Here is a 25,048-nt window from a genome sequence, read left to right as displayed (position 1 = left end):
GGGCCATTCACACAGAACCATTCAGAGGCGCAGGTGCCTGGAGGGGGACTTCAGAGAGGTCTAACGGGGGTTTTCTAATCCTCTTGAGGAAATGAAGAGGCGAAGGAGGCAGGGCTTGGCCGGCCTGCAGACGTCTCACCACCCCCCGCTAGACTTCTTCCAGCTGAACCAGAGCAGAGAGGTTCAGGTGGTGGGTACAGTGCGTCTCATCGTCCTTCTGAGGCCGGGGAATTTCGGAACTGTGTGTCCTTGCTCCGAGGCTGACATTTATTTCGTCTGGTGGAGCCTCACACGGGAGACGTGAGAACCATCTCTGGCTTCTCTGTGATGGGCCACGGTGTGGTGCCACACCTCCCGGGGACGATTGGAGGCGCTTCACATTAGCCGGGGTGGGGTCTGGGGTCCGAGGGCTGGCGAGTTAGAGACGTGCCCGGGAGAGGGGTGGCTTGTGCCCTGCCAGAAGCCAACCCAGTGCACAGCAGGCCTGACTGGAAGGCACCCGGAGAAGTGGTTGTTCCACGGACCTCTTCTTTGAGATGATGCATCAAAAATGAAGGAGTTGGATTCATGCAAATGGGACTCGTCTGCGGCTCCACCGTCGCAGGTCAGCCGCGGCCCCGGTCACTTGGCGAGCACTGCGGGGAGAGCTGGCTCCTGGTCGCTGAGTGGGAACACCACATCCGGGGGAGGGCCTCCCGGCACCCTTGCCACAGCTGTGTTGACATCATAGCACACGAGGCGCGCGCTATGCAAATGCACACGTTGCCTTGGTGATGGAGAGAAAATGAATCTGGCTTCTGGGCAGCACCGCAGCATCAGCCTGACCCCTGACAGCAGTGGGATGGCAAACCGAGCGCTCAAATCTGGACCAGGGTGCAGAGAGCCCACATCTTCCTGGAGACGTCCACGTTTGGGGGCCCTTTTCCTCTCTCCTCTCTGTCTCCCTCTCTCGTCATTTAAAATTCTCTCTAGGTTGATGGTGGTCTTCCATCGGGATCACTGACGCCGCTCTCTGTCCCCCTCCCACCCTGCCATCTTTGATTGTGGCGACACTCAGCACTGTCCCGGAAGGTGCCGCCGTAGTGCCTTGGGGAGCAGACACCATCCAGACAGGCACTCACCTGACGTATCCTCACTTGCTTGACCTGGAGCACAGGTTCCCTGTTTCTCAGAGTCTCATGGCCAGAATTCGGTCTCTTCTAGCATGTTACCACTGCAAGGTGTATCTATTTTAAAAAAGAGAAGGGACGTCTAGGTGGCTCAGTCAGTTGAGCATCCAGCTCTGATTCCGGCTCAGGTCGTAATCTCGCGGTTCACAAGATCGAGTTCCGCGTCAGCCTCTGCGCTGAGCATGGAGCCTGCCTGGGATTCTCTCCCTCTCTCTCTGCCCCTCTGCAGCTTGCGTGCTCCCTCTCAAAGTGGATAAATCTTTAAAAAAAGAGACAGAAAACAGTTTAGGGCCTCTTAGGTATTCAGTGTTGAAATTGTATGAGAAAGGGGTTTTTGAACAAGTTTAAAAATTGCTGTGTGTCTCAGAGTTTTATAGGTATTCCTTGCTTTTTGGGTTGTCTCTTAGAATTTGCTATTGATCTGCCTTTGATAAAATGGTAAAGATAGTGCCATGTTTCCCTTGTTACTTTGACTGCCAGGAAACTCTCAGCTAAACGATGGCTCTTCTGCAGTAGATCTCAGCCCTCCCTGGTTCCTAGGATAAGTCTCTCTTCCTCGATGTCATTTCTGATCTCTCTTAACTTTTGTTTTTATCTCATTTGTGTGTTTTTATGGTTAAGCTCCTTTGAGTAATGCTGAGTGAATACGTGTGTGTTGTACTTACTGAGTCATTTGGTGCAGCCACGTGGGGTTTGGACCAGCCTTTGGTGCGCGGATCGGTGAGCTAGTGTGTTCTACGCAGTGCTGAAGTCTGAGTTGACTTGTTGGGAGCACTTGATGGTTCTTGATTTTGATTCCACAAGCTTGGTCAATGTCATTGTATGCGTGACGTGGAGAAGCGAGCTGTACTGGCTCGCAGCATTGTTGTGAAGACTGTAGAGGTGTGTGGCACGTCATTTTGTTTAATGGTGGCGTCAGGTGATTCGTCTGGACCCAAGCTAGGGCGCACAGAGTCTGAAGACCTGGTATGTCTTGGGCTGCTTTTCAGAGGCAGGGCTCGCCCCTGCCTGCGGGAGTGTGGAGCCAAGTCCAGAGCTGTGCTCTGCAGACATGCGGTCGGTGGTCCTCCTGGCCAGTTCTCCGGGCAGCCTGGGATGGGATCAGGGTCTCTTGTATCTGCATACCTGCCTCCCTGGATTGGGCAAGAGAGGATGTTTTACTGTGATTATTTTGGCCTTAAAGTGTAATTAAATCCCAATACTTGGTTGATTGTGTCAAGTGTAAGTTGAAGATGGTCCTTGTGCGGAAACGACCGTGGCGGCTGGTGCTCTGTCCGCTCGTGCTCTCTCCTCTTGGCTGCTGTAGACAGAGGGAGCCCCAGCCCCCCCGCCCCAGCCATGTGTTTCAGGCTGGAGTGGCCCAGAGTGCCCCAGCTCCCCGCCCTGTACGCCATCGGCCCTGGTAAGTCTACCTCATCCCCACTTGAGGACTTTTCCCTGGCACAACCCCGCCCCCCAGCTGCCACCCAGGTGAGCCTGTGTCCTCTGGTGTGGACGTAAGAGAACGGTTCAGGGATGCTGAATGCTCGTGACGCTGTCTCCAAGGACACTTTCCATATCTTCAAAGCAGAGAACTCGAGTCTACACCAGGGAACCTGGGCTCACCTCTGTGCCTTCCTGCCCTGGCTCTCCCAGGCCCCCACTTGCCTCTGGCAAGCGCTGCTTTCTCTGTCCTTTTATTTTTTTTTTTTTATTTTTTTTTTTTAATTTTTTTTTTTTTTTTTTCAACGTTTATTTTTTTTATTTTTGGGACAGAGAGAGACAGAGCATGAACGGGGGAGGGGCAGAGAGAGAGGGAGACACAGAATCGGAAACAGGCTCCAGGCTCTGAGCCATCAGCCCAGAGCCCGACGCGGGGCTCGAACTCACGGACCGCGAGATCGTGACCTGGCTGAAGTCGGACGCTTAACCGACTGCGCCACCCAGGCGCCCCTCTCTGTCCTTTTATTAACCTCTGTATTGCCGTTGTCCTGCTATCCTGCTATTTATTTGTATGGTGATTCCCCACCAGAGTGTGAGCTTCTTGAAAAGAGATGCTGTTGCATTTTTTTCTTTCAACAGGAAGGACCCTCAGCATCTTGACTCCGTTTTGGCACAGGGCTCCCATTTTGCCAGAACGTGTAGGTGTTTTTCCGCCTGCAAAGTGGGAACCTGCATCATGATTCCACAGGCAGGGCAGTGGTCGCTGTGGGTAGCACCCACGGGTAGCCCTTGGGATGGGCTGTGCGACGCTGTTCTGCACTCGTGGCCGATGACATAGGTATTGCCCATCAGGCCTATGGATGCAGATAACTGCTTTCAGAGTTGGGCCCCAGCACACCCCCTGCCCCCATGCAAGGAGGCATGGGGGCTGCGGGAGCCGCTCCCTCGCGCAGAGAGGAGCATGAACTGTCAGAATTGGTTCCTGGAGGGAGACACAAAGCTGAATGTTGAAGGAGTCCATCTTCTGGGCATATGGGATAGCCATAAAAGTCAATTGCCCCAAATAATATAGTCCCTGATCTAGACCATGGAGCTAAAAAGATCCAACAGGATGGGGCCTACACTTTGAGCACTTGTGATTGTGTGTGTGTGTGTGTGTGTGTGTGTGTGTGTGTGCACGAAAGAGATTGCTGTAGTACATAAATTCTTTGTACTTAGTAGCATGTTTCATTTTTTTAATGATGCCCTTTATCCAAATGCATCATATTGATGTACCTTCCTAAAGGACTTGAATGAGTTTGATTAAAACAGCGTTCCACAACCCTGACCTGAAAAGTGTTGTTTTTCTAAAGGGGGAAGGACCAAGAACGTCCGCTTAGCACGTAGCCCGAGAGTGTGTGTTCATTCGCTAAGGCTGCTGTAACAAAGTACCACAGACTGCGGGGGAGGGAGTGCTTGAACAACAGAAATGTGTTTATCCACAGCCCCGGAGGCCAGAGGTCTGAGATCTCGTGCTGGCTGTGCCGCTGTCGTGTGCTTGGCGCTGATAGCTGGAGCCTGGCCGGGCGTCCTCACCCGCTGTGGCCCTTGCGCCGCCTGCCCCACACTGGCATCTTCGGGCGCCTACGGTGTGCTCCCGCAAACCAGCTGATTCGTACGGCTGCAGGTGCTGGAAGGCAGGGAATCTGTGGGAAGCGGGAGCTGCCCGTCATCCAGCTGCTCTGGAGGGATGGGCCGTGCCCACGGAGCTGTGCCAGCCGCGCCAGCTGTCAAAGGTTTTCTGGGCTGGCGTGGCCCTTCTTTGGATTCGGTCGTAACGGCTTCCTCCGTTGAATGCTGTCCAAAAGCAGTTTCTCGCCGGCTTGAAAGCGTGTGCCGTGTTGTCTCGCGTGCTGCCTGAGGGGGCAGGCGTCCCGCTGCCCTTCCTGAGTGGTGGTAGCATCTTGTCGTCTGCCAGGGATTGGGGGTTCCTTTCTCCAGAATTTCCTGCGTTGCCCCCGCCTCCGCCCCACCTTCCCTGGAACACGCCCCATGCCCCCTACATTTAAGATGAAAGCAGGACTCTTAAACACTTGGAAAGACTTCTCACGAAGTGAGTCCTGTCTGCTGTCATGGCCACTGTCGTCCACCTGATGTCCTCAAAGGGTGGGTGGAAGATTTCTCCTCGCCGACGCTGCCAGTTCTTGAATGTAAAATTAGCTAAGTGTAAGCAGTTGGGATCTGTCACTAATGGGCCTGGGCCCCTGTCCCCTTGCTGGTGTCACTTAGACCCCATTCTCTGGCCTCCCTGAGGCTGGTAATGACACCTGGCTGACATGAGATTTCCCACCTTGAAGGGATTGCTTAGCCCTGCATTTACGCCTTCTTAGTTTCAGTAAGTCGTGGTTTTATTTTGAATAAGCCTCTTTCAACCTATTAATATTAGTCTAAACTAAAATTAACCTTCCCCTAAATTATTCTCACACACACAGAAAAAGCAAAGTAATTTTGAAAGTTAAATCAAAACAAAGCAATCTCGTGTGTAAAACAGATAAAAATCACAGACTGTGGTTACAGAGCGCCTGTACAGGAATCGCTTACAGAAAGCTGATTTCCTCCAGTCTGGGTATGGAAGGAGAACGGGAAATGCCCTGGCCGTATCACAATCCCATTCTGTCAGACAGGCTTGGGGAGCTCGTGTAAACAGGGCAGGGGCTCCGCTCGCAGCTGGCGTCTGTGGGCCCTGTTTGTGTGTGAGACGGGACACTCGTTCCCAGCCCAACTTGTGGCCGGCGGTTCCGCGGTGGTGCGTTGGAAGCTTCACCTGCGCACGTGAGCACAGGGTTCGTGGAGAGCCCCGGATGGCAGAGAGCCGGTCCTGGGCACGGATGACTCATTAAGGAAATGACCAGGATGGATTGCAGGCCTGGATTGCGAAATGAGTTGTAGCTCCTGGTGTAAGAGGCAGGTGTGTTCCATTGCTGGCTTCGGCTGCTCTGAATTGACACCTTGCGCTTTACCGGCAGAATGGATTAGAACGCCAAGGTGGGCACTCTTCGGAAGACCTGAGGACCTCTGAGACCGCTGAGATCTTTAATCCAGCAGTTTCCTTTTGAGCAGTTTGTCAGCTTATAAACATAGGGTAGTCACCGGCAAGGAGGCTCTTTAAAATTTTTTAATTGCTTTTTCTTTGCTCCCCATGTGGAGCGGGAGGATGAGGGTCGATGCTACCCGTGTGTGCTCAAGTAAACTGCAGCTACCAGAAATTCACCCTTGGGGTGTCGACGGATTTGAAGGTTAATAACCTGGGTAGTTAGAGACTTCCTTCACATCTCTCTTCTGTCCCCTCCACCCCTGCCTCTTTCAAAGGGACACCCAACTCCAGTTAAGGGGGGGGGGGGGGGGGCGGGTATGGGAATGGCATGGCTTTTCTCCAGCACCTGCACAGAGGTTGATGCATTTCCAGATCAAGGCAGTTCTGGCCAACGATGACCTAGAAAGCATAGTTAGTGTTTTAGAGAAGCAAACAGAGTTTCAAGGATTCTCTTTGAGGCTCCAAGCATTCTTTGGGTTCCTGTAAAGCAGCAGATCACTCAGTCTACTGCTGTCTACGCAGTAAGGTCTTGCTCTGCAAGGGAGGTGGTAGGAGGGCCTCCCCTTTCGCAGTCTCGGGGAAGAACCCGTGTTCAGAAGATGGGGTGCCTCCCGAGCTGGGTAACAGTGGGATTGGTGGTTCGCTTAAGTATAGGCATTCCCCCACCCAAAAAATAACATCAGGGCTGAGAAACTAAGAAGCTTTCCTATTGTCGTTTCAGGTCTTTTTGAATAATTACCAAGCAGCCGAAGCCCAGCCCCAAATGATTATCTTACGACTGTTACGTTACATCGTCCGCCTGGTATGGCGATTGCAGTGACGACGGGTTCCTCGCGGAGCCACATGTGTGCAGACATTTCACGTGTTCACGCCAGCAGGCCCCAGCACCACAATTTCTGGGGGCCACTGCTGTGCAGCCAGCGGCCCTGTCCCCGACGGGGCGTGCGGGCAGGCCGGCCAACGCGTTCCCGAGGACGCCGCACTGCATGTGGACCGGACCTTTCTGTTCACCACACAGCAGAATTTCTAATGGAAGTTTGTTGTGAATGTAAATGAGGGAGGATTCTTTTTAAAAAAAAAAAAAAAAAATTTATGTACAAATCATGGTTCTTTGGAGCAGGATTTTATGCAAGAATGGTGTTTACACGCGGTGTGGGTTTTTTTTCCACCTTCTTTAATAAGAGCAGGTTTTTCAAAAAGGAAATGGAAACTTTTTAACCAACTCGTGAATGATTTTTGTACTAAAATTTTAAGAACCTGTTGCCTACTCTCAGAGGATTATGTAAACTCTGCAGTGGAAACTGAGCCAGCTAATTTATAAAGCTGCCTTAGTTTCTTTTTAGAGATTACTGTACAGAATTTTTAAACGGGAGAGGTATGATATGGCCCCCTCCCTTCCCTGCCATTGCCTCTTTGACATACTTTGTTGTTTTGGTTTGTTGTTTTTTTTTTTTTTTTTTTTTTTTTTTACCATTATTATTAATACCAAAAAGTTCTTATGAAATGGAACTGATTAAAGGGGCAGAGGGTCTGTTACCAGCCTGTATTGATATGCCACTCCCATCTTGTAAATATTTACTTACCTCCTCAAATTCAATTGCACCTGTGGCAAAAAGTTTAAGACTCTTCTCCGTGTGTTTTTCCTTACCTCCCCTGGCGATGCTCTTCGGGTCTGCCTGGACGGTGATGCACAGATTTGGTCCAGCGCATGCTCGTGATAAAAGGTAATGGGGTCAGGACATGAGTTAGGATCTGTCTGTATCATGCACGCTGGGACGGGCTTGATGTTGGTCTTCTTTGGTTTCGATGGGCTCATCATTTAGAAGTGTCCTGAGGAAGGACTGGCAGTAACAGCACAGACAGGCACCGTCGGCTTTTCTGGTTGCAGACTTTCCCATAGTCACAGGTGCACTGTCTGCGCATGGCCACAGGTGGTGAGCACGCCCCCTCACAGCTGAGTTCCTTGGACTGCAGGTGTCCGAGCCCCGGCCCTCGTGGGAATTGGCACAGGCCTTGGGGCTTGAGGCGGCTGTTTCCTGGGCATCCGGGCTTTTCGTCCAGCTCCCAAGTTCATCTGGCCTTTGATGCCTGACGCTTGGTTTCCACCCCCCTGAATCCGTTTTGAAATGAAGGCTTAATCCCGCCTTCGGCAGTGCCATCAAAATCCTCCATCGGAGCACAGATCTGAAGCGGCCTCTCAGCCTCCTGACAGCTGTCGGTTTGACTTGTTCCATTTCCCTCGGGACGGTTGGGTTTTGTGGGAGCGCCCTGCGTGCGTCCACCTCTGTTGGGGCTGCTCTTTCTTTCTCCCCCTTTCTGGGACGGAGAGCCCGTGAGTTGGGCCATCATCGCAAAGGCAGTTAACTGGGGAGACCCAGGAAAAAGATCAGGAAGCAGGAAAAGAAGGGAGGTGGAGATCATTTCGTGAACCCTGTAACTCTGACAGTCTTTGAAACCTCAGACCATTGAACAGCTTTTTGAGAGAAATACATCAAACCGAGTCAGCACCAACAGCTCTTGTTTTGCTGTTGGCCCCTAAGAGGACCAGTGTTTTCACATTATTAAGTTAAGTGGGGAAATTCATTCATTTGTATCTTCATAATTCTATATAAATATATATATATATATATGTATGTATCTATAGCATATACATTTTTTCTTTTAGGTAGAGAGATTTGCTTCCAAATATCCTTCCTTTTTTAGAATTTTCGTTTCCCCCAAACTCTCCTTGGGGTCTTGAATAGTTTTTAAAGCTGTGTTCAGTGTCAGCTTGCGTTTTCGATGTGTCTCGAACCCCTTTGTAGGGTCGTAAAGTCCACGCGGCTGTAAGGCAACGGTGGGCCTGCTGGACACACACACACACCAAAGACGTATTCGGTTCTGGATGCCTCGCCCCGACCCAGGACCTCCATACTCCGTGCCAGTCTCTCCGACTGGGGCACTTTACTCTGTTTCTGCAATACTGCGGCTCCCTGGGAGCGGGGCCCAAGGGCTGTGTGCTGGCCACATGTACAGGTTTACCTCTGGCTCGGTGGCCTCCTGGCCTCCAGGCCGGCCGCGGAAGCAGCTGGTGAGGAGATAGGAAGATTCTATGAATTGTAGTATTAAGGAGCAGGCTATCGCACCAGGACTCAAGAGAGATGACTGGACGTTTCTGTACTGTATGCGTCTGTTTATCAAGATGCCTCTGGAAGGTATGCCTACTGTGGTAGACCTTGTATTTTCTCTGTCTTTTACTTTTTGTAGAAAACACAACGTGGCTAGATCCCTTTTTGGAAACTGAATGCAGGTTTTGTGCCTTGACCACCTCTTCTCACGTGAGGTTTGTAGAAAGTGTCCTGTGACTTAGCACAGAAATGCAATAAACACATACAAAATACTTTCATGAGTAATGCTTCCAGTTAACTGTGCTCCTGCCTAGAAGGGAGTTTACGAAGAACTCTTTTGGGTGGTTGTGGAGAAACCAGGTAAAAATTCCGTCTGATGGAAGTGTATGCAGTAGAGAACAACTTTCTCCTGTTTTCCCCTTCTTGATTATGTATATATTTTGACTATTTATTAGATTAGGAGGTCACATTTTACTTACCAACTGAGCCAAATGTCTGTGTGCAATTGTGTTTCCTTTACCTTTCTTGTAAAATTTTGTACAGCATAAATGAGTAAAAATCACTGTTTTTACTAAACTTTTTCAGAATTGAGGGTTGTAAATATTGTAGATTCTTTTTCTGTGTAATGTGTCCTACTGTTTCATAATGCTGTAACTTGTAGAAATATTGTATATTTATTTCCTGCTTATTTAATGTCTTAAGTTTTGAAAAGTGTTGACCTCCCTGCCCCCTTCCCCCCCCCCCCACCCCCCTGCTGTACCATTAATCGCTTTTTGACTCTGACGTGGTGACCGCTCAGCTCCCTGAGCCACACGGTCTTCCCAGGCTGGCCCTCCAGCTTTGGTTCCTGTAGTTTCTGGTCACATGGGTTTCAGTTCTTGCAATTTGCTCTACTTTTGATGAAGTCTGTGCGTCGCCATCAATGAGGGACCATTTGGCAGGTTACCAAATTTTACAAGAAATATCCAGTGACTTTTTATTCCAAAAGAGCGAGCTTCTCATGGAAGCAAATTCTATTAACACCGGGCCATATCTTTTTTTTTTTTTTTTTTTTTTTTAATGTATCATTGGCAGTTGGGACAGATCTTTCTATTGAACACTTGCCCCTGACAACTCAGCGTTCAGAGAAATAGAAGCGTGCCCGCTCTGGAGGTCCTGCCATGGAGTGAGTGGTTCAGGGGCAGGAGGAAGGGACAGGGGAGACAGGTGGCTCCTGCCTTGGGAGTGACTTCAGGACCACCTCATGCCACTAATCCCTTTTTGGCAACTGGTGAGTAGTTGAATTACCCCCCACCCGCTGTGTCCTGTGCTTTGAGGTGTGGACTAAATGGTCTTCAGGAGCTAATTGTACAGACCCTACCCCCGTCCCCAGCCCTGAGCCGTTTGGTCCCTACATTTGATCAGCCTGCTTCTTCAGGTTGTCGTCTTCTGCTTCTCTGTTGCCTTTGAGAGAGGTTGAGGGCCCCACTAGACTGGATGTTACGATGTGAAAGCTTCTTGGAAGCTTTAGAGACTTCCTAGTGGGTCCGTGTCAGTAGATGGTTCTGTCATCCCTGCTGATTTAGCCTGGTGCCTGTGTGTGCCCACTCTGCACACACGCGTGTGCAGGGGTGTGTCCACACGTGACGCTAAGCCAGCTGAGGTGACTCCTGTTCTCCAAATGGCATTGCATCTGAGAAGCGTTCCTCAAGCTCCCAGCTAGGTAACTTGACTACTTTCATCCGGAAACCTGACTTTAGAAACTCTCCTAAGTCGTATGTCCAGATTCTGTGACCACCAGTTACTGTATCAGAACTCATCAGGTACACATTTATAAATAGCACTGATCTGTCTGTATACTGACCCATCACTAACTTGTTTCCTAGGACCCAGCGTATGTAGCATTTGTATTGCAATTTCCCTGGCTTACTTGTGTTTTGCACTGATGAATTTCGACAGGGTAATTGCCACTTTACTTGTGCAATACTGCTGTAAATAACTGCAGATTTTTTTTTTTTTAAGAAACTTAATCTTTTATGTTCTTAATGAAGTTTATACAAATAAAACTTTCAACTAGTTTTGGTGAGCTGTGTGATTTGTTTCACAGAACGGTGGAGAGACAGCTGGAGTTCTGCATCAGTATCTGCACACCCACACCTCTGCCCTTTGTCAGTCACAGAATGTATTACCTACGTGTAGGTTTTGTGAATTCTCGCTCGAAGACAATTCTGTGTAGCATACTTAAAAGCAAACCACTCTTAAGAGTTTTGAAGTGGCTGGCGGGACCTTCTGCATGGTTTTCTGCCCACATAGGCAGATATGACTCAGCACCTGGGGTGGGGGGGGGGGGGATGGTACTAGGAGCCAGCTCTGTATTGATTAGTGATCAGGGCAGATTCCCTGCCATCTCATCCCCTCTCATAGCTGGAAGAAAAAACAAAAGGTGGGAAGTCTGGTTTGACTCTGGCAGAAAGGGCTTGTCTGCAGAGCCGAGGGGATCACCAACGAGTGTCTGGGGCCCCGGGTGTGAACTGACCGCTGCCGCCTTGGGAGGGTTCACTGAGTTGAGTGCTGGGGGCACTGTGCTCCACAGTGAGTGTGCCCTGGTGTAAGGAGTGACAGAGGCCGTAAAGCTTGGTTTGGGGGCATAGGCTATAAAATCCTAAATAAGTAATTGTAGCATTTGCCACTGTTGCTTGGAAGCAAATGCTGGGGGAGTTAAAGACTGGCCGGGCTTTGTTGTCAACAGGGTCATCTGTTCATGTGCTTCATTTTAATTAAGCAAGCAATGCATGACTATGGTCTTGTTGCTACACATCTGTGTGTGTATACATTTATTGCAGATCATACTTACTTCAGATCAAAGGTGTTCTGGCCCCATCCCCCATCCTACTTCCTCAACAGACACGCGTTCAGATTTTTCCCCATCCTTTCCTTTGTGGGTCCGTGTGCGTGCGCGCGCACTCAGACTACCGTGATTTTGCCTTTTCTATCAATGCAGCAATTTGTATGTGATTCTGCCTTAGCAGTAAGTAGGTCGTAGAGCTTCCAGAGTGACTCCACTCCATTCTAACCTCTGCATCGAGTGCACGCAGGCTCGCCGCTTGCCGCCTGGCGTCCTGCTTCTGGCATTTCTGCCTCTTCAGTGCTGCCCTGGGCTGCCTGGCCAGCAAGCGGGAGGGTTGCACGGTGGTGGGACAGGGAGGTGGGGGTCTCCGCTCCCGCGGGCTCACGGATGCTGCCAGTCTGGCTGCACTCACACGACCACCGGCGGCACGTGAGAACATCCGCTTCTCCTCCAATTCTCCGCCAAGTGTCGATACCATGTTGATATCAGCCCGGACGGGGAAGAGTAGCGTGGTTGGTCAAATTCAGGTTTTTCTAGTTACAAATGGGATGATCTTGTCAGATATTGTCGGCATTTGCCTTTTGTCTAGAGGCCTTCGCTTACGGCCCTTTGGGTTTTTCATTTCTTCTGTTGATGATGAGCTCTATGTATCATGAGTAAAAATCTCTACGTGTCACAAATATCTTAACTTGAATCTTTTGCTTTCTCCCCCGACGTTCTATTATCAAGATCCTTAAATATGCAGAAGATTTGAAAGAATTTCACAGAGAACCCCAGTATACCCACCTGCTAGATTCTACCTTTCACAATTTACTATACTTTTTTTTTTTTTTACGTTTATTTATTTATTTATTTGAGAGGGAGACAGAGAGCCAGGGAGAGGCAGAGAGAGAATCCCAAGCCACCTCTGCACTGTCAGCACAGAGCCCAATGTGGGGCTCGATTTCATGACCATGAGATCATGACCTGAGCCGAAATCAAGAGACAGGCGCTTAACTGACTAAGCCACCCAGGTGCCCCTACTATTTTTAACGTCACCTATCCAACCATGAATCTATCTTCCTTTCTGATGCATTTTGGAGTAAACCATAGACATCAGTATTCATCCCTAAATACTGCACACATATCATTTCAAGTTGGTTATTTTGGGGGCACTGGGTGGCTCAGGTTATGATCTCACAATCCATGGGTTCGAGCCCTGCGTTGGGCTCTGGGCTGACAGCTCAGAGCCTGGAGCCTGCTTTGGATTCTGTGTCTCCCTCTCTCTCTGCCCCTCCCCGGCTCACGCTCTGTCTCCCTGCCTCTCAAAAATTAAAATAAAATGTTAAATTTTTTTTAATAATAAAGTTGGTTCTTTTTTTTAATGTTCTCTTTTGAGACAAGATTTACAATAAAACCTTTTTTTTAATTCATTTCTCAGAAAAAACACACATCTTAAGTGTGCATTTGCTACGTTTTGACCAAAGATAAAGCTGTCACCCAGGCAATCCCTCCCATCCCACTCCCAGGAGTGGCCTCTGTTCTGATTTTTTTTTCCACCATGAATTCGTTTTTGTGGATAGTTTGAATGGAATTATGCAGTATGTGTTTCTGTGTGCGTCTGGTTTCTTTTTTGCTCAGCTTAACGTTTTTGAGACCCAAGTTAAAATCAGTAGCTTCCTTCGTATTAAGCCAAGTATTATTCTACCGAATGAAGGAATAGACCACACTTGGGCCATTGCCTTGTTCATGAACACCTGAGTTCTTACCAGGTTGGGGCTAGGGGGAATAAAGCCGCTGTGAATATCCTTCTGCATATCTTTTCGTGAACATATGTTTTATTCCATTGTGTGTCTCTTAACTGCCTGTGGTGTATTCGTCGCTGTCACCACTTTAGAAGTCAGACTTAACCTTAAATTTCTGTCTTTCGTATCTTAAAAAACCTTCCCGATGCCAAAGTTGTAAATATGTTCCATTTTATTCATACAGTTCTACAGTTGTTTCCATCTTTAATCTGCCTGGACTTTTTTGAACGATCTGCAGTATGAATCTCACTTTCTTTTTCCCCCATAGACAGCTAAGACTACTCTTTTCTCCACCAGCCTGAAACGGCTTTTTGACATCCACCATATCCTCCTATAGTGCTTCTGTTTCTCAGTTCTTTTCTATTCCTCTGCTCTCGTTTAGTCTCCATTACTCTGATTCCTATAGCTTTTCTTAATTGAAGTATAGTCGATATAATACTGTACTTGTTTAAAGAAGCTTGGGTGGTTCTGTCATTAAGCAAATGACTTGGGCTCAGGTCGTGATCTCACAGTTCGGGAGTTCGAGTCCCACATCGGGTGAGCTCGAGCCCCGCTTTGGGTAAAACATGAACCCTGGGGTGGGCCCCACTTCTCTCTCTCTCTCTCACTCTGCCCCTTGCAGGATTCTCTCTCTCTCTCTCTCTCTCAAAGAAAAAAATATATTGTACTCATTTAAGACGTACAACGGAGTGATTTGAAATTATAAACATTACAATATGCTCACCACAGCCACCATCTGTCACCATACAAAGTCCCCACAACATGACTATGCTCCCCATGCTACCCTGTTCGTCCCTGAGACTTTATTTGACAACTGGAAGCTTGTACCTCTTAATGCCCTTCACCCATTTGTGTATCCCTCCACCGCACCCCTCCTCCTTGATCACTATTGTTTTAGGTTTGAAATTTCTTCTCCTTATTTTTCAAGATTATCATGGCCATTCTACATTTTGTCTTCAATGCATTTTAGAATCCGTTTAAGTGCCTTGAGTAGTTCTGTGGAGATCTTGTTTGGGATGATGGTGACTACCGGGGGAACACTGTCATTTTTCCAAGATGTGTTTCACGGTGGGTAGTATTTTGATCTGTCCATGAGGCTTTTTTTTTTTTTTTTTAACTTATTTATTGTTGAGAGAGAGAGAGAGAGAGACAGAGCATGAGCAGGGAAGGGGCAGAGAGAGGGGGAGGCACAGAATCCGAAGCAGGCTCCGGGCTCCGAGCTGTCAGCACAGAGCCCGACGCGGGGCTCGAACCTGCACACCGTGAGATCATGATCTGAGCCGAAGTCAGACACTTAACCGACTGAGCCCCCCAGGCGCCTCATGAGGCTTATTTTTCATGCTTTTAGTACATTTGATTTCTCTTCCATATATCCTGCATATTTCTTGCTAGCTTTTCTTTATGAGAGGGAGGGGGGATTATGCCATCCAACCCGCCTATTCCTGCTCCCCTTATTTCTACCACAATTTCCCTTTATCTCCCTGCCCCTGGTACAGCTGAGGGCAGACCCATTTCCTAGGCTTGGCCAATCCAACGCTCTCTGAATCTGCAGCAAGCAGGGCAAAGAGGGGTTGTTGCGAGAGCAGCAACATCCTTGGGTCTGCAGGGGCGTGGTGGCATTCCCTGTCCAGCTACCAGCATGCCAGTATCTGGTCCCCGGCTTCCTGTGTGTTCTTTGAGCTCGGTGCCCACCCCTCCAGTAAGTTCTCTGTGTGCTGAGGTAACCCAAGTTGCTTTCAGTTGCTGGCAGCCAAAATCAGAAGGTGAGAGGTGACAAGTTGTTAAAATTCTCCACTAGGCAAGACCAGATGGGGTCTGTGAGAAGATGGAAAACAAGGCAAAAACTCCCCCAAGTTTTCTGGTTTCTCCCACGGGGTCTCCTTTCCTGATCACTGCTTCCCGGGTCACGCCCTGAGCCCAAGAAGACACGCTAGAACGTTGAAGGTCCTTGTTTCTAGAATGTTCTGCCTTGTAATACCCACGTTACCAAAAGGAACTCAGCAAGGGAAAATCATCACAACTTCTCCCCCTTTGCCCTCCTTAAAGCAGATTTGGGGAGAATCAGCTCTACAAGAACCCCTTACCTGCGAACTAAACGAGATCAAATGTGGGCAACCACTCTTAAAATACGCCCGAAAGATAACACGTTCCGTTGTTAAGCCTCCGGCCCAGAAGGACGCCAGAGACTTCATGCGAGCTCATTACTCTTTTAGTGATGTAGGTAGTGGTTTTCCTAAAACATTCGTTCATTCAATCCAAGTATGTAGTCAGACCCTACCGTAGCCCAGGCACAAATGAAAACAAAAAGGCGGAAGACCAGGACGTGCTAGGGAGCTGTGTTGCTCCAGATCTCATGGGCAGTAAGCAGAAAAATTCTTTAAAAGCAAGAGAAAATTCTGGGGTGGGACCCTAGGGAGAGACCGGCAGCTCCACTGGTGTCTCCCCCACCCCCACCTGGCCCCAGAGCCCCCTGGGATGATACCTCTAATAGTAACAACTAACCACTGGGCACAGACGTGTGAGGCCCTGCTCAAAGTATCGCATCTCCGACAGCCCTTTGAAGAAACTGCCCTTATCATCCCCAGTGTCCACGTAGGGAAACTGAGTCACACAGCATTTAAGTTCCTTGCCCGGGGTCCCTGAGCTCATCAGTGGCAGAGCCACGGATGAGACGCCAGGCAATGTGGCTCTGCCAGAGCACAGATGACCACCTCCTTCCTCCTTTTAGGTCCCTGCAGAGCAGGGGCAAGAGGCTACCTTGCCCCAGAACAGTTCCGGTCATCCTGGGAACGTGTGACACTGTGGTCTGGTCTAAACCACCCTGTAGGGGCAGGAGGGGGTGAGCGCTGTAGGCCCCAGGGCTCGCTCGCGTCTCTGGCCACCAGGCCATTTCAGCTGGACCAAGGGCACATCCTCTAGAGGCCCCAGTCCTGCCCTTCTCGAGTCAGACCTCCTGCAACTCTTGGTGACCTTGTCTGATGGCGTCCTGTGGACGTGCGGGTTGCCCCAAGAGTTCTGGGTATTGTCTGAGCCTACCGACTGCTGCCCGTGGCCCTGTAACGTGTGGCCTCAGTCTGGTCCCCTCCCTCTGCCCCAGCTGGGTACAAATGTTCCTTTGGCGTGTCTTATCCTGGTGCACCTCCCTGTGTGCCAGGCCAGGGCAGAATTTGGGGTTCAGGCCATCCTGTTCCCCTGTCTACCTCATTCTCTGGTGAAGTCTATAGAGCCGCAGTCAGGACTGGGCTCCCTGGGGGACGGGCAGTGGGGGGTCTCCCCGCAGGCCATCCCCAAGAGAGAGAGAGGGAGACTGAGAATCCCAAGCCGGTTCCAGGCTCTGAGCTGTCAGCACAGAGCCCGACATGGGACTTGAACTCATAAGCCACGAGACCATGACCTGAGCCGAAGTTGGACGCTTAACAGACTAAGCCACCCAGGTGCCCCACTGCATGTGTGTCATTCCTGGCAGAATGACGTGTGTCTAGAGCTGAGGAGTGCTCTCCGTGATGGACCTGTCCAATTGCAAGCGAGAGCGGTTCCATCCTGCCTGTCCAAGGTCGAGGCTCACCCTTCCCCTGTCTGCTTGCTCAGTGGACCCCTGGCCAGGAGCTGTTTCTGCAGAGGCATGAGGAGGGCCTGGGGATCTGGCTGGGGTCCTCCAAGGGCGTTTGGGGCCTCTCAAGGCCCTTCTCGCAGGAAAGGGAGCCCCCTTTGCTATTTGAGTGGGTTCTAGGCAGCCTGTGGCTTGGTCAGAAACTCTTCACCATGATACTCAACCATGACCTTCAAGTCGATACGTGTCACTTATTTCTGCTGAGAGCCCCGTCACAGAAAGCCCTGGGTGTAGACAACCTGGCACATTTTCTTAAAAAGTAAATCAAGTCTATTATCTTGACGTCTGGCCAGTTGGAAGAGGGGAGCGGTGCGCAGAAGCTTCCTAGGTCATTGGCTGACATTCTGAGGAGAAAACATTTTTCTTCTTCTTCATTCAACTTCTATAAAATCTCTAACCCGTGTGAGTGTAGGTGAAAGGGTTTTATTGTCTTTAATACAAATAGTCTGATAAAGCTTGCGTTCACTCATTCACCCACTCATTCGACCAGTATTTATTGAACAGCTATTACGTGCCAGGCGCAATTTTTTCCAAGTGCTCAGGCCTCAGCAAGGACCAGACTGCTGAGTTGCCCGCCCTCGCGGGGCTTATATTCGGTGGGGGGGTGAGGGACAGAAGATAAAGGGATGAACAAATGAACGAACGATGAAAGGTGAAGGCAACGAGCAAGGCCAAGTGTGGCGGAGCAGGTCTGGTGGTGTGGCGGGAACAAGGAGGGTCTCTCCTCTGACTCAGGGCGGCTCAAAGCTGGGAGCGGCTCCAGACTGAGAGACCAGAGACATGAAGGCCAGCATGGTAAGGAGGCCGGTGTGGCTGCTTCCAGGAACCAGTGCCATAGAGAGTCACTGGGGACAGTGCCGGGTGGGCCATACCCCAGAGACCGGGCCCCTCTGATTCCGCAGGGCACCTGCAGAACCAACATGAGCTGATACGAGTAATTTTAGAAAGATTCCTCTGAACTCCAGCCTGAGGGAGACTGAAGGGACACGATGACAGAATGTCATAAGTGATCTGGGGTTTCCACTTGCTAGAAAGGACACGATTGGGACAAGCGGGGAAATCTGAGTAAAATGTGTAGATGAGATAATAATGTTGCCTCCAGGTTAATTTCCCGAGTTTCGTCATTGAGCCAGGGTGGTTTAAGAGGATGTCCTTGTTCTTAGGAGACACGGGCTGAAGTAGTTGGGGGGGGGGGGCATTGCATGTCTGCAGTTTACACGCAGACACTCAGACAAACATATGGCGGTGCATATATGTGTGTTCGGTGAGGCAAAGGGGAAGGATGAAATAAACGTGGCAAAATATTAACATTTGGGGAATCTGGGTGAGGGCCGTGTGAGGAAACTGTTTATACTATTTTGCAATCTCTTTGTGAGTCCGAGCTTATGTCAAGATACAAAGTTCAAGCTCTGAGACCCCGCTGGCCGTGCCTGAATGGTGGCAGCGAGTAGAAGGGTTAAGACGCGGGGGACGGGAGGCCCGGGACCTGGACGGGGCGGGGGGGGGGGGGGATGCTCTGGAGGGAAGGGAGACAGCACCTCCCAGGGTGGAGGGAGAGAGGAGAGAAGGATTCGAGGGTCCTCAGGGAGGACTTGGGCCAGAGCAGCTGTGGGGGGGGGGGGGGGGGCGGGGAGGGAGGGAAGGAGGTTACTTCCTGAGAAGAGAAACAGGGCGGGGCAGGGGAGGAGATTTGGGGAAAGCTGGAGGGGGAAGAAGGGCCAATGGCGAGTTCTGTTGCATTGATCTGCCAACTCAAGTCAGGCCTGATCCAGAAACAAAGTGTTATCGATTCGTTTTAAAGGGAAGATGTTGGGCTTTTGGAAAGGAATCCCAGCCACGTGGGCTGTAAACCACTAGCCCGTTGAAGAAAGGCTGCATCAGTGTTTAGGCATTTACTTTAATGAAACACTTTAAAAACTTATAAAACTGAGGTTATAAACTCATAAATCGGAGGAAAGGGAGCCTTCGATCGGGAGGGACGCAGGACGAACAATGCCATCTTATGACCCATAGGCAGCTTCCACTGAACCCGGGCCAGACGCTGCCCCAGAAGTAGGGGACGTGGACGCTCAACCCGGGAGGACGTTAGGCCTCTGCCAAATAACCCACACCCGGGGTCCACCTCCCCAAAGCTAGTGCGATTCTAGTGTCGTATATTTTTAAGTTTATTTTTATTTATTTTGAGAGAGAGCGCAAGTGGGGGAAAGGCAGAGAGAGAGAGAGAGAATCCCAAGCAGGCTCTGCACGGTCGGCGTGGAGCCCCACGCGGGGCTCGAACTCACAAACCGTGAGATCGTGACCTGAGCCAAAATCAAGAGTTGGACGCTTAACCAACTGAGCCACCCAGGTACCAATATAGTCTGTATTTTTTACTGCAGTGGGTGGCAGGGCTTGGGAACCGCCAGGTCAGTTTGCTCAGGACTCCCACAGATAACTTCAGAAACGGTGTGGCCGGTTGGCACAGCATCGCGGGATCGAGTGCCTCACCCCCAGGGAGAATGCTCTGAAGGACGACGTCCAATCAGGTAGCTTCAGCTTGTTTCACATTTTTGTTACGCTTGCAAAATGTTCAATCCTCATTTCTCTTTCCCTCCGTCAGTTTGCCCTGGCACTGGCATTCGTGCCTCCTGCCACACTGGGGGTGAGTGGAAGGACAGACAGAATGGGCTGGAGGGCCCGGGGTCAGGGCCACTGCAAGGTGTCGGTGAGGCTCTGTGCCTGGGGAGAGCCCGAGCGATCAGGTAGGACAGATCGAAAGGGCTCAGCAAGGGCAAAGACAGGAGAACGGGTCGCTGGCCGGGCTGTATGCCTGCGTGTGAACGCGCACACGTGTGTGTGTGTGTGTGTGTGTGTGTGGTAAGGAGGGCGTAAGACATGGAGTGGAACAGGTGATGGATGACAGTGAGTACTGTAGTGTGCTTGAACCTGGCCTTCACAGCTCAGATGGGCGTGGTGCATGAAGGAATCTCAGAATCCAGGGGAAAGTGTCATGGTCCCCTGAAAAGCAAGGAGGACGCACAACGGGCCTGAGAGCATGCATGCAGGTGTGGGCGCCTAGAGGGGTCACACGGTCGCTTGTGCTGGGGAAGAGATCACAGCCTGTATGATCCCCAGCTGGAAAAGAAACTCTTCGCGGGGTGGGGGGGGGGGGGGAGGTCACCTATACATGCTCAGTGCTATGCAAGGATACTGGGTCAGCACCCCCCTGCCAAGACTGCCTCTGTGTGAGCCCCTCCAGGCCTAGCCTGGACTCCTCCAAGTCCTTCTGAGGGCACGACTCCTGCCACCCACCTGGCCTGGTGAGGGTTCAGGCCAGCAAATCTCCCAGGTGACTCAGCCTGACTCAGGCTCCCAGTCACTGAGCTCCGGGGCTGGACTTCTGTTGGCTCACAGGTAGAAGCTCTGGCCCCCGCTAGAAGATTTTATTTGGAATTGTGTCTCCCTGCCTTCTGGATCATAAGGGTCAAGGCAGGATCTAACGTGGTGCCCGGCATCTGGTGGCTACTTGATGCATGACCAAGGGGTTGCATGGGTGACAATTAAATGTCTGATTAGGATTCTGTGGTAAATCATTTTTCGTGAAAGCCCAAGTCTGTTCTTGGCTGCTTGACCACGATTTGTGGTTTTTGCCTTTAAAAAAATAGCGGTGGGAACAGTGGCCTATACGAATGACAAACTTCTTTCCTAAGAGGCAGGTCCGAACTTTGGCAAAATGGTTCTTTTTTTTTTTTTTTTTTGAGTAGGTGGGTGGGTGGGGTCCTCTTTTACTTCATGGTGGCCCCTTCCTCCTTCCACCCTGTGCCTGCGCGCGGGCCCCAGGGCCACTAAACTTCCTCTACATCCCTTTCTTTAGGGGCACTTGGGTGGCTCAGTCTGTTAAGCATCCAACTTCAGCTCGGGTCATGATCTCACGGTTCGTGAGTTTGAGCCCCGTGTCAGGCTCTGTGCTGACAGCTCAGAGCCTGGAAGCCTTCTTAGGATTCTGTGTCTCCCTCTCTCTCTCTGCCCCTCCCTGTTCATTCTCTGTCTCTCTCTCTCTCTCAAAAGTAAATGTAAAAAAAAACAAACAAACAAAGCCCCTTTCCTTTAAAAGCTGCTGCCGAGAGCCACAGTGCTTGTAGGGTGCTGATAAATAAATTCCCCTAGAGCACACATGCCTGATAAAGCCTGGATGAAGTCAGCCTCTCACAGTGCCGCTGGCAGGTGCAGTCAGGTGCTGTCTAATCTGGGTGGCTAGTGTAAGAATTCTTCATTAGGGGCGCCTGGGTGGCGCAGTCGGTTGAGCGTCGGACTTCAACCAGGTCACGATCTCGCGGTCTGTGAGTTCGAGCCCCGCATCGGGCTCTGGGCTGATAGCTCGGAGCCTGGAGCCTGTTTCCGATTCTGTGTCTCCCTCTCTCTCTGCCCCTCCCCCGTTCATGCTCTGTCTCTCTCTGTCCCAAAAAAAAAAAAAAAAAAAAAAAAAGAATTCTTCATTAATCTTAAGAACATGACACTTTGGGGAAATCAATCCCGACAAATACGGGCTGTTTCCTGGAATACCCCAGGGAACACTCACTCCCACATCATGGTCTTTCTGTCCCCTCTTTCTGAAGTGCTCTCCCCCAGAGAGCCACAGGGCTGGCTTCTTCAACAGCTCCCAGGTCACCTTCCCAAGTGTGGCCCTGCCCAACCGCCCCACTCAGTCTCACCTTTGGTTCTGTTCTCTGGGCAGTGAGGCTTTGGACACATTCCTGGAGCCCCCCAGTCTGGTGTCTGTTAGAACTTGGGGTCCAGTGATTGGTAAGGCCTGGGCTGTGTGCTCCGGGAGAGCAAGGACTGGGTGGGCCCCCTTCCTTGCATCCCAGCACTGGCACATAGTAGGTGCTCCAGGAACATGAGTGGAACGATGTAGTTCCTTTTTTCAGAGAAAACGCATGGCTACCCTAGCCCCGTGGACAGGCCAAGGGAGTACTAAATTGGGTGGGAATGGGAGAGCCTCCGCCATCTCCCTCCAGACCCCTGATAGCTTCCTTCTGTGGGACCCAGTCACGTGTAGACTTTTACTGTGCACAGATGTGGAGCACCAGGGCAGAAGTTTCTCAGAACTTCTTTCCAGAAGAAATCAGGCTTAAAATACTTGCCTACCAAATGACTGGGGCAGCCCTGGGGCACTGCGTCTCTTATCTGATGGCCATCTACAAAGAGGCCTCTGGAAGCTGTTCTCAGAGCATCAAAGAGACCGGGCTGTCAGCTGCCCTCACGGGTCACAGCTCTGTTGCCTCTACCGGGGTCCAGCCCATGGGACTGACCTGCCTTAGCGGGGCCATGAAAGTTTAGACAGACAGACCGTCTGAGATGGAAAGGACACACTTGCCCCGCCTCTCCCGTGGTTAAAATCCAGCGTATGGCCAGTGTAGCCAATTAATTACACATGGACTAGGGGAGGAGGGAGGGGAAGGAGAGAGGGGAGAGAAGAGGGGAGGAGGGAGGAGGGGGGGGGAAGGAGGGAGGGTGGGCTCACAGGTAAAGTCTAACACCTGGACAGTGGGAAAGAGCCCTGTTTGGATTAACTGAACACATTCTCGGACTGCAAATTGCCTTTTCTAAAAGCATAAGCACCTGAGAAGGCAGATGTAAAATCTGAAGGACTTTGGCCTCAGGGAGTCAATGTATGTCACTTGTGTAAATAATACCACGCCATCTTAAAAATACTCCACAAGGCAGGAACAAACCACTTCCATTGTTATAAAACTGGACTAAGATTGCATTTTTCCCCCCTGAAATTACTTTTCAGAGTTCATAAATATACCTTACGAAGAGGAAGGAAATAGCATTCACGAGATAGAGTACAACATTTTTTTTTGGATTATTTATGCTTTTGTGTGTGTGTCTAATTCTGAACCCTTTGAAGAACTGAGAGACTATAAAGTAAGTTGAATGGTTTCTTTCCAAGAAACATCAAATAAAACTCCGGTTTCAGAGAGACAGCATTCTTTACCAGAGTTCCCAAATGCCAAGAACCTTCTTTTTCATGTTTTCTGTAACTGAAAGTTATTTTCCATAAGCCTGTATGATTTGCAGTTGAAAATCTCCAAGATGGAAGCAAGCCTTGCCCCGTGTGAGTGTAGTTCAAGGAAGACTCCCGTTGCCCCGTTGCCCATGACTCAGAGAGGCGGGGGAATGTGACCCAAAGGGGAGGTTTGTGACTGCAGCGCACAGACTCAAGTTCTCGGGGGGGGGGGGGGGGGGGGTCAGCATTTGAAACTGACAGGACACTGACCTATGTTGATCAGTCAGACAGCCCGGAGCCACCTACCCTTCGTCCTGAGGGCTGCCTCTTCCCCACCCTCTCTGTGAGTTCTGATTAAAGGGCGCCTGGGTGGCTCAGTCAGTTAATTGTCCAACCCTTGATTTCTGCTCAGGTCATGATCTTGTGGTTCGTGAGCTGGAGCCCCGTGTCAGACTCTGCTGACAGCACAGAGCCTGCTGAGAATTCTCTCTCCCTCTCTCTCCGCCCCTCGCTACCCCTCTAAAAATAACTAAACAACTTATTTAAAAAAAAAAAAAAAAAAAAGCTACCAGATGGCAGGAAACTCCAAAGTGGACTCGCGTCTCTCCCCACTGCAGTGCCCGCCTCTTCAGATGTGCGGGGGCCCAGGCCCGGCCTGTGGTCAGCACATGAAGTTAAGCCCCCTCGGTCACACTGCCCTCACAGTGGACCACCGCCAGTCCGAAGACGCACCGCCTTCTCCTCCCCCGACATTATTATGTATGAGGTTGGAAGCCGGTCTGGACCTTTCTTTGTCCCTACTGTGTTTCATGTATGTGGTATCTGTCTGTGCGATCCGCCTCTCTGTGGTCATGGGTAGCGGTATCTTATTGAGTTCCAAATACACTAAGCGGGGGCGCCTAGGTGGCTCAGCCGGTTAAGCGGCCTTCGGCTCAGGTCGTGATCTCGAGGTCCGTGGGTTCGAGCCCCGCGTCGGGCTCGGTGCTGACCGCTCAGAGCCTGGAGCCTGCTTTGGATTGTGTCTCCCTCTCTCTGCTCCTACCCTGTTCATGCTCTGTCTCTCCCTGTCTCAAAAATAAATAAAATGTTTAAAAAAATTTTTTTAAATAAATAAATAAATAAATAAATACACTAAGCAAAGCCTATGCATTAGAAAATAACCTGGCCGTTCAGAGCAACATATGTGCCAAAAGAGGGTGTGTGTGTGTGTGTGTGTGCACGTGTATGTGTGCACACACATATACCAGTGTGGTGGAGAATGGGAGGGACAGCCCAGTATTTATTGGTCACCTTTGTTACCCCTGAAATTTTCATGCAATTTCTTCTTTAATGCCGGTGCCAGGCTCCGAAGGTAAGGATTGTCGGGGCCCAGATACATGTGGGATATTTCCTTTGCTCGGGCCGCCATAACAGTTTACCAGAAACCTGGTGGCTGCACTCCCTCTGATGGCTCCAGGGGAGAAGACATCCTTGCCTCTTCCAGCTTCTGGTGCTCCAGGCACCCCTTGGCTTGTGGCGGCATCCTTGCCTCTGTCTTCAAGTGGCCTTCTTCTGTGTGTGTATGTCTTCTGTCTCTTACCAGGGCACCTGCCTTTGTGCCATTGGGTTTCAGGCCTCCCTGAGTAATCCAGGATTATCTTAATTCAAGAGCCTTGACTTAATTACATCTGCAAAAACCCTGTTCCCAGAGAAGCTCACATTTACAGATTCTGGGAGTTAGAGTGTAAACCTATCATTCCGGGGCTGGGGGGCAGGGGGGTGCTCCAATTCAACCCCCTATAAGGGGTAAATTTTAATACTGGGGCAATTAATCTGCCCCAGGCACTGCTTTAGGTGCTTTGTCTGAATTCTCTCCCACAGTCTTGACAGTAGCTCCAGGAGGCAGGCACAAATGATCGTTGCCATTTTTGCAAGTGAGGATACCAAAGCATCGCAAGGGGAAGGGGTCTCCGGATCGCTCATCTAGAAAGAAGCAGCATCTGGGCAGTGCTGGGAAGCCCAGGTGCCCTGCCTGGCTCTCAGAGCTAATACACAGCTGCACCCCCTCCTAGCCAAAGCCTTCAC

General features: G+C 50.4%; 1 protein-coding gene across 10 annotated transcripts in view; it reads left to right on the top strand.

Moving 5' to 3' along the window:
* The window catches only part of BCL2L11 (BCL2 like 11), a 49,683-nt gene extending 38,855 nt beyond the window's left edge, over positions 1-10,828 (top strand). For 8 of the 10 annotated variants that reach the window (XM_045446910.1, XM_045446913.1, XM_045446908.1 and 5 more), the window contains one exon: positions 6,386-10,828. In XM_045446910.1, coding sequence (XP_045302866.1) covers positions 6,386-6,484 — 99 coding nt within the window. In that variant the 3' untranslated portion in view covers positions 6,485-10,828. The remainder of the gene's footprint in view (positions 1-6,385) is intronic. The other 2 variants (XR_006703637.1, XR_006703636.1) reach the window with 1 other exon arrangement.
* Positions 10,829-25,048: the final 14,220 nt, after the last annotated feature.

This window comes from Leopardus geoffroyi, chromosome A3 (assembly GCF_018350155.1).
Source record: "Leopardus geoffroyi isolate Oge1 chromosome A3, O.geoffroyi_Oge1_pat1.0, whole genome shotgun sequence".
NCBI classification, from domain to species: Eukaryota; Metazoa; Chordata; class Mammalia; order Carnivora; family Felidae; genus Leopardus; species Leopardus geoffroyi.
This window is presented reverse-complemented; position numbering and strand designations above follow the sequence as displayed.